Below are 12,645 nucleotides of genomic sequence, written 5' to 3'. Positions count from 1 at the left end.
CTGTAAATAACATTAAACACAACAACTTTCCCTCGTAAATACTGCAGCAGATTCTGCTAATGCCAAAGCCCAGAAGATGACTCTGAAAGCCAGCATTGAGCACCATTAATATTGATTTACAAGCTCAGACACAGGATTTCCATAAACAACATGAGTTAAGAGATTATTTCTCCTCCTCTGCACTCTGATTTTCTTTTGAATAACTGCAGGATGAATTCAGAGGAATAAATTACAATTAAAAAAAAAAAACAAACCACACACACAACTGTTTTAAGTCTGGTTTCTTTAGATACAGGCCAGAGTCAACATCGTGATGTGGCTTCAACTGTCAAAGCCAACTGGCTATACAGAATCGTTGGTTGTTGTGAAAATAATAATCTGTACAGTAGCAACTGATGCTGGGGAAGACAGAGGGCAGCAGGAGAAGGGGGTGACAGAGGATGCGGTGGTCGGATGGATCGCCGACTCGACGGACATGAGTTTGAGCAAGCTCTGGGAGCTGGTGAGGGACAGGGCGCCTGGAGCGCTACGGTCCATGGGGTCGCCAAAAGTCAGACACGACTGAGCGACTGAACAGCCACCACAAGCAGCAAATGCGAAAAGCCGAGCTCAGGGCGGCTTACCCGCAGGATCTCCCTGGAGATGTAGGCTATCCAGTCTTCCTTTAGCGTGTTGCCCTTGGTGTTCTTGACGAGGTCTGTGATGGATCCGGCCCCACAGAACTCCATAACGAGCTGGAGAAGACAAGACATGGATAAGTCCCTCCGGTGGTCAGAGCATCACAGGCGTCAGCACCCTCCCTGGGCAGCCGGGGGCGGTCTAACTCCACCCTTTTCCTAAAGGTCTGGGCACGTGATCACTGTGGAGGCACCAAACTTCTGAGCGCGTATTCCACCACCCCACCTCCTGGGCACGCACACGGGTCCAGGACAGTGGGGTCCTCACTCCACAGCACAGCCCGGGCCGAGGCACAGGTGGGCCGTCTGTCCTTAGCCAACGCCCAGTCATCAGAAACCTAACCCAGATACTCCCCAACAGGCGTCTCACTTGCCAGCATCAGAAATGTTCTACTTTCCACAACGCTGTGATTCTCCAACTATTTTACGTTAACTGGGGTTAGTGCAAAAGAGGAGGACTAATTTTAAGCAGCACAGAACTTTTCACAAGACACTCTTTACAATACTTAAATGTTTGAACAATATGAACAAAGTATAAAATATTTAGAAAATGAACTGAACTATTCTAAAATTTTAACCATGTTTAGATACGGGTAATAGAAATAAAGGTAATTTTTTTCCCTTTTACTTTCCTAACTTTGCAAATATTCTACAATGACTTTAAAAGAAAAAAATCAGAAGAGTAGTCATCTATCTTCCCGCTCTGTAAGTCCAGTATTTTTGGCAGAACTAACGTGATCACTACAGAGCCAGCACTATCTCAGTGTCATCATCTTGAAACGTGTTCAAGAGGTAAGGCTGAACATGTATAAACTCCACAAATTTACCTGAAATCCGCTGCTCTTAGTAAATTACAGAACGAAGTTTATTGTCTTGCAGTTTGTCTCTCACTCCCACGGAAGTAAAGAAAATGCATGTTGCTGAGACACTACACTCATGTCCATAAAGCTTTTATCACATTGCTCTTGATTTCAAGCTCCTAACTTCCTTGCTATTTTGCGTGTTTCCCCTCTCTCTCACTGTGCCACCTTATTCCCAAAACACAAACTCTTTTCCCTGCAATGTGAAATCAACACCAAAATAAACATTCAGGATACCTTCCACTGAGAAGTCCAGGGAAGATACCAGACTTTACCCTATTTCTTTGCTTTTCTCTCCCCTTCCTCTGGAAGGTTCTTAATGCCCTTCTAGTACAACCAAAAAGGAAACCCCACAAAACACGCAGGAGACGCTTGCTTACCCAAAGCTGGTCATCGTGTCCTGGGGGGCTCTTTTTAATGAAAGCACCATAATACGTTGCAATATTTCTATGATGAGAATATTTCTTCAGCATATTTATCTCCAGTTTGATTTCCTCCTCTTCATCCTTAAGAAAAAAATAAAACATGCGGTGTCTGAATGACATGCATGACTGGGCTTCCTCCACACGCAGGCCATCAGAGGGTCCCGGCCCCTCCAGCAAGGGAGACAGTTACTGTGACCTTTGCCAAGAACTGGGGGCTCCCCCTCTGCAATGTGATCCCAAGCTCAGCAAACAAGACAACAAGAACAGAAGGTAAAGATGAGCAGGCAGCAGAGGGCACGTGCAGACCAGGCTCGTTCGCTGACCACATGCCCCCAGGCAGCCCATTCCACTTCTCTGAGCCTCAAGTTGCTCACCTGTTACAACGGGAGGAAAGGGGGGAACAACTGGCCAATACTATTTCAATCAATTACCAGGAAGGGCTGTTTCTTTTCTAGAGAACACTTGTGAGTATAAACTGTCTGGAGCATTTAAGATGGAGGAGGTTCACCTCTGAGAGCCTCTCACAGGAGCATCCCCGGGGTCGGGGCCACAGGTGGGGGCTGAGCCCAGCCCAGGAGCCCCTCAGTCTTGAACAGGGGGCTCCTCCAAGAGATCAGGCCAGGCAGGGGGCCCAGAGACAAACACCACTGGGTGCTGGCAGGCTGTCCTGGACTGGGCTCACTCCCTGGCCTCTCACTTTACTGAGATGAGATGAGCAGGGCAAGGAATGAAGAGCCTGTGAGGGACAATCAGAGTGGGTACGAAGGAGACAGGTGGTAACATGGGTCTGGAAAAATAAAGACAAGTTACTCCTGTGAGTGTACCAAGGTCCCCGCTTCCTACACACACACACACACACACACACACACACACACACACAGACAAGTTACTCCTGTGAGTGTACCAAGGTCCCCACTTCCTACACACACACACACAAAGACAAATTACTCCTGTGAGTGTACCAAGGTCCCTGCTTCCTACACACACATACACACAAACACAAATTACTCCTGTGAGTGTACCAAGGTCCCTGCTTCCTACACACACACACACAAACACAAATTACTCCTGTGAGTGTACCAAGGTCCCCGCTTCCTACACACACACACACACACACACACACACACACACACACGAGACCTACTGGTGCAGCCAAGCATCTCCAAGAACCTTCCATATAGCCTCACAGAACGAACCTAAGTTTGGTTCACTAACACTGTTCTTTAAGATAAAAGACGCTAGAACTCTTCACTGCGACCCATCTGTCTTGGGAGGCCCTGCACAGCATAGCTCAACGCTTCACTGAGTTATGCCAGCCTCCTCCCCATGATAAGGCTGTGATCCATGAAGGGGGAACAATTAAGATATTAACCATGGGACCAAATGAAAAAGAAAGTGAACTTGCCATTGTTCATTACTGCTTATAAACCAAATACACACCAGAACCTACAATCATCATCCACCAGTGATTCTCACAGTGGTGGCTTGCAGCTCGGTCCGGAGATGTAACTGTGAGGATACTACAGCGCGCTGCTGATGGGCACAGCTGTCACGTGACTTTGACAGATGAGGGCCGTGAACGTGGCGCAGAGCACAAGTGCAGTCCAGACACTGGGCTGTGTGGTAATTCTCATTGAAATCTCATGCATGTGCAAATCATACCAAATGGATGATTTAAACATGTCATGGACTAAGCAAGGCTTCCCTCGTGGCTCAGACAGTAAAGAATTTGCCTGCAATGCAGGAGACCCAGGTTCGATCCCTGGGTTGGAAAGATCCCCTGGAGAAGGGAATGGCAACCCACTCCAGTACTCTTGCCTGTGACAGAGGAGCCCGCCTGCAATGCAGGAGACCCAGGTTCGATCCCTGGGTTGGGAAGATCCCCTGGAGAAGGGAATGGCAACCCACTCCAATACTCTTGCCTGCGACAGAGGAGCCTGGTGGGCTACAGTTACAAAGAGTCGGACTGACTGAGCAAGAAAACAACATCATGTGACTGGTTTCGATATATTTCTTTCTAGCGACTGCACAAAGCACTGTCTTCTATCTCGTTCACCTCTCTGTATAAGAACAACCAAGACCTCCAGTGGCACCGGAAGTTTGCCAAGACCACCAAGTTAAAACCCTGACACATCTTACGTGCTTAGAAATCCTTACAGACATGAGTTCAGTACTGTCTGTGGGTGTGAACAGCACTCAATATACAGACAGGTCACACTGCTGGCGGACCCTCACACAGAACGCATCTCCCTGAACCTAAGATGCAGCTAGGCAGCCACTCCATCACATATCATAATGAAACTATGATTCACGACCAACTGTAAGACATACAGTCACAGGTCTGAAACGGAGCTGCAAGTTAGAAATGACAACATATGACGTAAGAACAGCTTCAGCGCAGTTTGGGAACAGCTTTTCTAATATGACTGAAACATCCAAATGTTTTCTAACATAAAGTAATCAGATCAATGTCATTTGCCAGAGTATTTCTGGGTCTTCAGTAGTCAAATCATGGAAGCCAGATGAAACAGGTGTTCAGAGGAAGGCATACTGTCCTCTCAAACCACCATTTTAGGATAAGGATTGTATATTCTTTGAACCATCCCTTCTCTGGCTTCTCTGGTTTTAAAATAGAAGGTTATTGCACAGTTTATAAAATAAAAAGGTGTTTAGCACCACTAATTGTCAGGCACTGTCTATGCGTCAGAAATGTAGTGTCTCTCAACAGCTTTGAGACAGGTACATCTGGGACCCTCATCACAACGTGTGTGTGTGTGTGTGTGTGTGTGTGTGTGTGTACACACATGCTCAGTGAAGGCTGACTCTGCTCCTCTGCCCATGGGATTTTAGGCAAGAATACTGGAGTGGGTTGCCATTTCCTCCTCCAGGGGACCTTCCCAATGCGAGCATCGAACCCACATCTCCTGTGTCTCCTGCATCTGCAGGCGGGTTCCTTACCGCTGCACCATCTGGGAAGCCAATGCTTTCAATATGGTGTTTTTAAATCTAAGAATCTTTAGGATGATAATGAACCAACCTGGGAGTTCAGATCTCCCATCGGTCATTAGTTAAATACAGGTTTGGTGGTCTCGCCCCAGTCTATATTTACACATATCACCACCACAAACACACACCTCACTTTGCCAGAGAAGATACACAGAAAACAAACTCCGAGCAGGCTAACAATTTCTAAACCAATAACAAACCCCACATTTGCAAAGAAAGGGGAACCGGCAAGTAACCCGGCCAAGTCCTAGCTCGTCTCTGGGGGGGCCACAGTAATGCATAGATGAAAAAAAAACGAAGTGTCACTTGAGAGAGGAGAGGCGACATGTGGGGAACAAAGGGAAGGTCCACTCCTGGTCTCCTCCAGGGACCAAGCAGCTGCCAGATCCGCCCCGCTTCCCCTGTGATCTCAGGCAGCTGGTGCCAAGTAGAATTTTGGACTCTCCCACTGAAAGCAAGCTCCCACAGAAAAGGCCTTTGTCTCGGCTGGGCTGAGGCTGGGGAGGAGTTTCCCATTGCCTTTCTTGGCTACTGGAGGACATCTGAGCGTCACGGTCATCTTTAAGAGCAGCCAGGGGTTTGGGAGTCACCTGACAAGTCCTGTCCGCCCCACCGTCTGAGCGTGAAGCAGGGCAGAGGACTAGTGGGGTTTTTTAATGAATCCTTAAAACGCTCGGACTCTGAGCATACATGCGGCAAAATGCTGTTTAAACTCTTGCAGCCTGAATTCTGTCTCCTTCCACTGATGGCACTAACTGTGAAGAGACAGAAGTGGACCTCAGCTGACTGGGAGGGTCCAGGAGGACTGGGAGTGTTCTCCCAGCACACCCCTTACAGAAAGAAGCCTACTCAGTGACAGCTGAACAACAGAAGACAGGAAGGGCAATTCATCATTCATTCTCTTTACTAGATGGAGAGAATCATAATAGAATGACATATGCAAAGATCTCTAGCAAAATCACCACTGAAGTGTATAAACACATATAGACTTCAAATGAAAATATCCATTAAAAAAATAGCTTACAAGTTTGTTTCAGTTAACCACCACCAAACCCTTCTTCATGAGACTGTTAACTGGTAAAGAAATGAGAAAAGATCACCTTTGACTTGCAAATTAAGTGGTAAAGAAATGAGAAAAGATCACCTTTGACTTGCAAATCCCAGTGACATCTGAGAATATTACTCAGTACCACAGCAAGGTGAATGAACCAAAGTTAACTCGTCTGACTCAGATACACAAAAAGTCCTACAACTTAAATTCACTGGTAATTCAACCAGACAGAGGCGAACACAACTCTGCAGGGAAGATTCTCGGGCAGAAGGAAGGTAAAGAATCTAGTCAGAGGAAAGAAGGACACGTCCTTTAAAATGAATCAGCATCCATCTCCCAAGATCCATCGGTTCCAAGATAAAAGCCCCAACAGAAAAAGACCAAGTGAGCACGCGCTATGTGCTAAGTTGTTTCAGTTGTGTCCAACTCTTTGTGATCCCACGGACTGTAGCCCCCCAGGTTCTCCTGTCCATGGAATTCTCCAGACAAAAACACTGGAGGAAAAATACATTTCCTCCTCCAGAGGACCTTCCTGACCCAGGGATCAAACCAGAATCTCTTGTATCTCCTGCACCAGCAGGTGGATTCTTTACCACCGCATCACCAGGGAAGCTGAATTCACATACACACCTTCTACAACTATTTAAAGGAAAAAACCCAGTGATCCTCAGACATCTTCCCTAAGCATTCACCCCAAAAATGCACAGGAGCTGCTAAGAAACGAGACACAGCAAACCTTCTGAGACTGGAACCAAACGAAATCCACTCCGACTGGCCACCGTCTGTACTGCTGCGTCACCACCTGTTTTACCAAAATGTCCATTTCTTAAACTTAGAACAAGGAAAAGCTCAGCAGGTCTCCCTCAGCACTGGACTAAGTGATTCATACGCAAAAACTGGGTGAGACGATGGTAATCTGATTTCACCAGAATCTTCAAGTCTGCACAGAAAACCATCTCGGGCTCTTGAACCACTCACGTCTTCTACACCAAGTAAGTACCAATAATACCCTTGGCATTACTCCATCGTACGCAGAATAATTTTCACAGCATCACAGGAGAAGGTAACTGCATGCTCAGACCAGATGTGTCTGTGTGGGTGCTGCCAAGCACACATGGAAATCCCACAGCCGTGTCCATCGATCAGACATGATGTCACAGCTCCACTCGGAGACTGCCTGGCAGCCAGCATCCCCCTCCCACGCAGGCGAAGGAGCAGATGCTGGAAACGGTACAGTAACAAACGCTGGGACTGGGCCGCGGCAGCAAGGTGATGGATGGGAGATTCAAGTCAAGTGTCAACAGAGATACACGGTCTACCAGTGGCTTCAAACAGTACATACGTTTCAGTCAGGCTTTTTAAAGTCTTACGCTGCCTCCTTTCCCTAACTCCGCTGTTCCTTATGCTCAGACGAGTTATGAGAATAAAGATGATGGCAAACCTTGTTATTTAAGGAGCGTCTGTCAAGGAAAATACATTAAGTCATCAGAATGTGCAGTGGTGATTAGTGCCCACTTTTCAAGATCTTATTAAAAACAAACAAAAGAAGTGCTCGTCACATGGTCTCATGAAGTCACTTAAGGTGGCCTGTTCTGCAGGAGCTCAAGATCTAAAGGACACACTGTCCACACACAATTCATGGACAGAAGTGACCACTGTGTTGTTCAGTCGCTGAGCTGTGTCCCAACTCTTCCGTGACCCCACGGTCTGTAGCCCACCAGGCTCCTCTGACCATGGGATTTCCCAGGTAAGCATACTGGAGTGGGTTGCCATTTCTTCCTGAGCCAGGGACTGAGTCTCTTGCACTGGCAGGTGGGTTCTTTACCACTGTTCACTTAAATTCACCCAATCTCAACTGATCCAACTTAAAGAGATCCAATTGTGATCATTTTCATTACAGGAAGTAGGGACCTTGATAGTGTAGACTACTTTATCTTGTTTTTGAGGGTCATTACATCAGATTCATCACTGATTATGATCATTTAAAATACAGAAGGAATAAAGAAAATGCTAAAAGCTATTGAGTGTTCTGATTACATCACTATAAAGTGTAAACACACCCTAGGAACAAGGTTACAGGTAGGTTGGTGGTGTGCGTTATTTTAAAACAGCCCTATTATCAATCAGAAAGGACGAAGAGGGCTGAGAAGGTCTCCCCGCAAGGTGTCTTGGGGACCATGGGGGAGAGGAGAGCAGTGAAGCAACAGGTAAGAACCCAGGCTGGCCTGGAACCCAAGCTCACAGAGTCAGCAGAAAAGTGACCGGTGGCTCTAAAAGAATGAACAGTCAACAGCGGTGTGACATTGAGACACCCCAGAAGCACTGGGTAAGAAGTCCCTGGTGAAGACCAGTGGCTGCAGGGACGTTCAACGCCAAGGAAGACAGGATTTTTGAGAGAAGTTCCTGCAGAACACTGGGACTCTAGTCCTCAGAAGTGAGCGATATTCCTGATTTTTCTCTGGACTCTCGCAGTGAAACAGATAAGATTAAATCAGAAAAGAAACAATCGTGTCCCAAACATAAGAAATTAAAAAGCCAACGTCTGATTCCCTAGGACAGGCACCTGAGCGTCTCTTCTCGGTTCCAGGAGAAGCTCCTCCACCTGGTAGATTTCCTTCTGTGCCTGCAGCAGTTTCAGTTCAGCGCCTGCTACATGCACGCAAGACCCTGCGAGGCCAGCTTGACACCCATGGGTGAGACTGCGCTCTCAGAAGCCAGTGGGACGTCAAAGAGTATGATGAGAGCAGGGAGGGTAAATTACCACTACCTGCAGAGGCGTGAATGGCTCCCACAAACGTAAGGTGATGTCAAAAAAGCAGACACAGTGCGAGCCTATGACTCTCTTTACATCAACCACAAACACAAGCAAAAGTAATCATGTTAGAAGTTGGGCGAGTGGCTCCTCCCAGGGGAAGCGGATGGTAACTGGAGGGACTGCCAGGCACATTCCTGGGCTGCTACCAATGCTGTTTTTTCACTTAGCTGCTGACTCCTAGGTGGGGTGAGTTCAGTTTTTGGAAATGTCCTGGGTTTGTCACTTGTGCAGTTTTCTGTATGCATGTCACACTACACACACAGAGGCAAGCAGACACAGCTGTCCTTGCGAAGTGGCCGCTCCCAAGCCTCTCCACGTTGTGGCCACAACACAGCACATTAAAGAGAAAAACACCAGGCCCGAGAAGGTCTGGATGTAAGAGAAACAAGAGCAGAGAAGAAACAGCCCAGGGCTCCAGGGCCAGGGGAGATCGCCCAGCCTCGAGAGGCCCCAGACCCCACAGAGACCACGAAAGCGCGGACACAGGGGCAGCTGCCCCGCAGAGGCCTGTGAGCCCAGCCGCCCTGAGCTGGCACCCGGGGCCTGGACTGGGAGGGTGCCCAGCACCCCAGGCGGAGACGAGCAGCTGCCTGTTCCTTGGCTGTCTGAACAAACAGAGGGGTTTACGCTGAACACCTACCTCCCAGCGGCGAGACTGAAACTTGGGGGACATGCTAGGCAGATGGTGCTTATGTGACCAGCTCCAAATAAAACCCCAGGCACTGAGTGTCCAAGGAGCTTCCCTGGTGGACAGCGCTGCCCGCGTGGTAGGCCTTCTCACTGCTGGAGGAGTTAAGCCTGTCTTTCATGATGACTTCAGGGGGCCAGGACTCCTGGAAGTCTGTGCCTGGATTTCTTCGGAATCCACCCCACACCCCTCTTGAGCTCTGCTGACTCTGTTTCATGTCCTTCCCTGGTTGTAAATCGCAGCTGAGGCCAGTTATAGGCTGACTCCTGAGTCCTCCTAGAGAGCCATTAAGCCTGAGGATGATCTTGAAGGCCTCTCCAATGCACATATGTAGGTTTTTCTAATGTAACTTTTTATTTTCTATCACAGTATAACCAATTATTTTGGCCAATATTTTAGCCACCTGATGCAAACAGGAGAAGACTGATGCTGGGAAAGACTGAAGGCAAAAGGAGAAGAGGGCGGCAGAGGATGAGATGGCTGGATGGCATCACAGACTCAATGGACATGAATTTATCTGAGCAAATTTCGGGAGATAGTGAAGGACAGGGAAGCCTGGCGTGCTGTAGTTCATGGGGTCGTAGAGAGTCAGACAGGACTTAGCAACTGAACAACAGAGCTGATTAACAATGTTGCGACAGTTTCAGGTGGACATCAACAGGACTCCGCCATACATATATTAATACACGTATCCATTCTTTCCCCAAACTCCCCTCCCATCCAGGCTACCAACTAAGGTTGAGCAGAGGTCCATGCCGATGAATATCTTTTTTAAGTAAGTTTGCTAGGAATGGAGGCAAGAAGGGAAGTGTAGAGATGAAAAGTAGAATTTTGCATTTATAGCCCTCAAGTAAATTTAAAAAAGAAAAGCTGGTGGGGAGGGAGGACAATTTACAGAACAGTGCCCACATTTTAAAAATAGCAATTTATGTGATTGAAAAACTGCTGGGTGTTTTTTTCTTTCAATTGAACTATTTATTTTCCTTAGAAAAATGCTTTCGATTCACAAAGTGACAAGGTAGCCGTATCCGCCTGGAGATGGTTCATCAACCATTACAAAGAGCTCCCTTTCACGGCAAGCTTTATTTTACCGGGAGCTCAAGAATAGCTCCTTCTGGAGCATAATTAATCTTTCTATTCCACCCTACCTCTGAGAAGAGCCTGCATTAAAAGACTAACTGTTTAGTAATTGTTTAAATGAATGAATTAGTGCAACTTCATGAACAGCATTTAAAGACACAGGAACAAAAGCCCAGAAACCATGGCTGACACATTCCCTTTCCAGTCCCACTGCACCTGACCAAAATCAAGAGTGCTTTTTCTTACTTCCGTTAAGAATGGATGATAATAGTTTCCTTTCCTGATTTTTTTTTTCTAACCCATGCAGCGATAGAAATAATACGTATGAAAATAAGTGCTGTCTCCATTGTTATAAAAGGGAATATATATGTATGTGTGTGTGTATATATATATGTCAACACCCAAAATGCTTTTGGAAATTCTCCTTTAAAGTTGCTGGGACATTGCAGCAAAATAGAAGCTGAGCACCACCCATGTGCAGGACTCCGTGCTAGGCCTGGAAAGGCGAGGAGAACCCTGTAACAGTCGGCTTCCACAGCATTTATAGCTCAGGATGGAGTAACATTAAGCACGGAACGAACATGAAGAAACTGCTCCCCAGGTAGCCATTAAAACAGCACGAAGAGAGAACTCACAGGCCGGACCAAAGAGGTCACCAAGGCCCAGACCGTGTGACTACACCGGGGCAAAGGCGCCTCCTGAGGCAGGAGGCAGACAGATGAGGATGCTGAGGACGCGGGCCACCTGCAGAGGCCAGAGAGCAGCTGCTCAGGAGGGCAGGCAGGTGTGTCAGAAGGTTTTCAGCGCAAGCAATGAGTGATGTTATTTTATTAACTTTAATGAGGAGAAAGGAACAAAGAAACCGCCATTTACATGCAAAAATTATACGCTGGCCACTGTGCATCTATTACGTCCTTTTCATTCCGACGAAAGCCTGTGAAGTAGGAATTATTATTCCATTTTACAGATGAGGAAACTGGAGCTTTATTAAATTCAACTCTGGGCTCTAGTCTGCCAAAGGACATTAACACTGTCTTAGAGTAAAAGCCAGGATATGACTATTACATAAACGTGGCTGACTTTCGACAAGGCTCATAAAGTATAAATTCACTTTGAAAAATATTTATGGGCCTCACATTTCTGTTCACAGGAAAAAGGAGAAAAGTAAATAAATCAATTTTATTAGTTCAGTGACCATTCTAAAAACAAAAGCCAGAAATGTACTCACTCTTTCTAACCACTAATAATTTTAAGAGACTCCTTTTCATTCCTAGAGGGATGAAATTCAAGTGTGAAGGGCAGGTCTTACTATTATTTATTTATGATTAATGTGTAATACCTATGGTTGCTTTTAACATTTTTTATTACAAAAATATGAGAACTGTAAAAAGTGGCCTTACCCCCAAGTATTTTACTACAACAAAATAGTACTAGAATTTTCTTGGACAAGGATATCAATTGTTGTTCAGTCACTTCGTCATGTCCAACTCTTTGCGACCCCATGGACTGCAGCACATCAGGCTTCCCTGTCCTTCACTATCTCCCAGAGTTTGCTCAAACCCATGTCCACTGAGTCAGTGATGTTATCCAACCATCTCATCCTCTGCCGCCCCCTTCTCCTCTTGCCCTCAATCTTTCCCAGCACCATAGTCTTTTCCAACGAGTTGGCTCTTCGCATCAGTTGGCCAAAGTATTAGACATTTACCATCAGTCCTTCCAGTGAATGTTCAGGGCCGATTTCCTTTCCAGTGAGCTGGCTCTTTGCATCCGGTGGCCAGAGTATTGGAACTTCAGCTTTAGCATCAGTTCTTCCAATGAATATCCAGGATTCATTTCCTTTAGGATGGACTGGTTGGCTCTCCTTGCAGTCCAAGGGACCCTCAAGAGTCTTCTCCAGCACCACAGTTCAAAAGCATCAAATCATCTATGTGAGTCGGGTGATGCCATCCAACCATCTCATCCTCTGTCTTCCCCTTCTCCTCCTGCCCCCAATCCCTCCCAGCATCAGAGTCTTTTCCAATGAGTCAACTCTTCGCATGAGGT

At 46.7% G+C, this 12,645-nt stretch overlaps 1 protein-coding gene across 13 annotated transcripts in view; it reads right to left on the bottom strand.

The window, feature by feature from the left end:
* The window catches only part of MAP4K4 (mitogen-activated protein kinase kinase kinase kinase 4), a 146,140-nt gene that overhangs the window by 49,286 nt on the left and 84,209 nt on the right, over window positions 1–12,645 (bottom strand). For all 13 annotated transcript variants that reach the window (XM_052647553.1, XM_052647557.1, XM_052647555.1 and 10 more), the window contains 2 exons: window positions 1,918–2,043; window positions 624–734 (listed from right to left, as the gene is read on the bottom strand). In XM_052647553.1, the coding sequence (XP_052503513.1) occupies window positions 624–734; window positions 1,918–2,043 (237 nt within the window). The remainder of the gene's footprint in view (window positions 1–623; window positions 735–1,917; window positions 2,044–12,645) is intronic.

The sequence above is a fragment of the Budorcas taxicolor genome, chromosome 11, assembly GCF_023091745.1.
Source record: "Budorcas taxicolor isolate Tak-1 chromosome 11, Takin1.1, whole genome shotgun sequence".
NCBI lineage: Eukaryota > Metazoa > Chordata > Mammalia > Artiodactyla > Bovidae > Budorcas > Budorcas taxicolor.
Note: the sequence above shows the minus strand (reverse complement) of the source record. Positions and strands in the feature narration are given on the sequence as shown.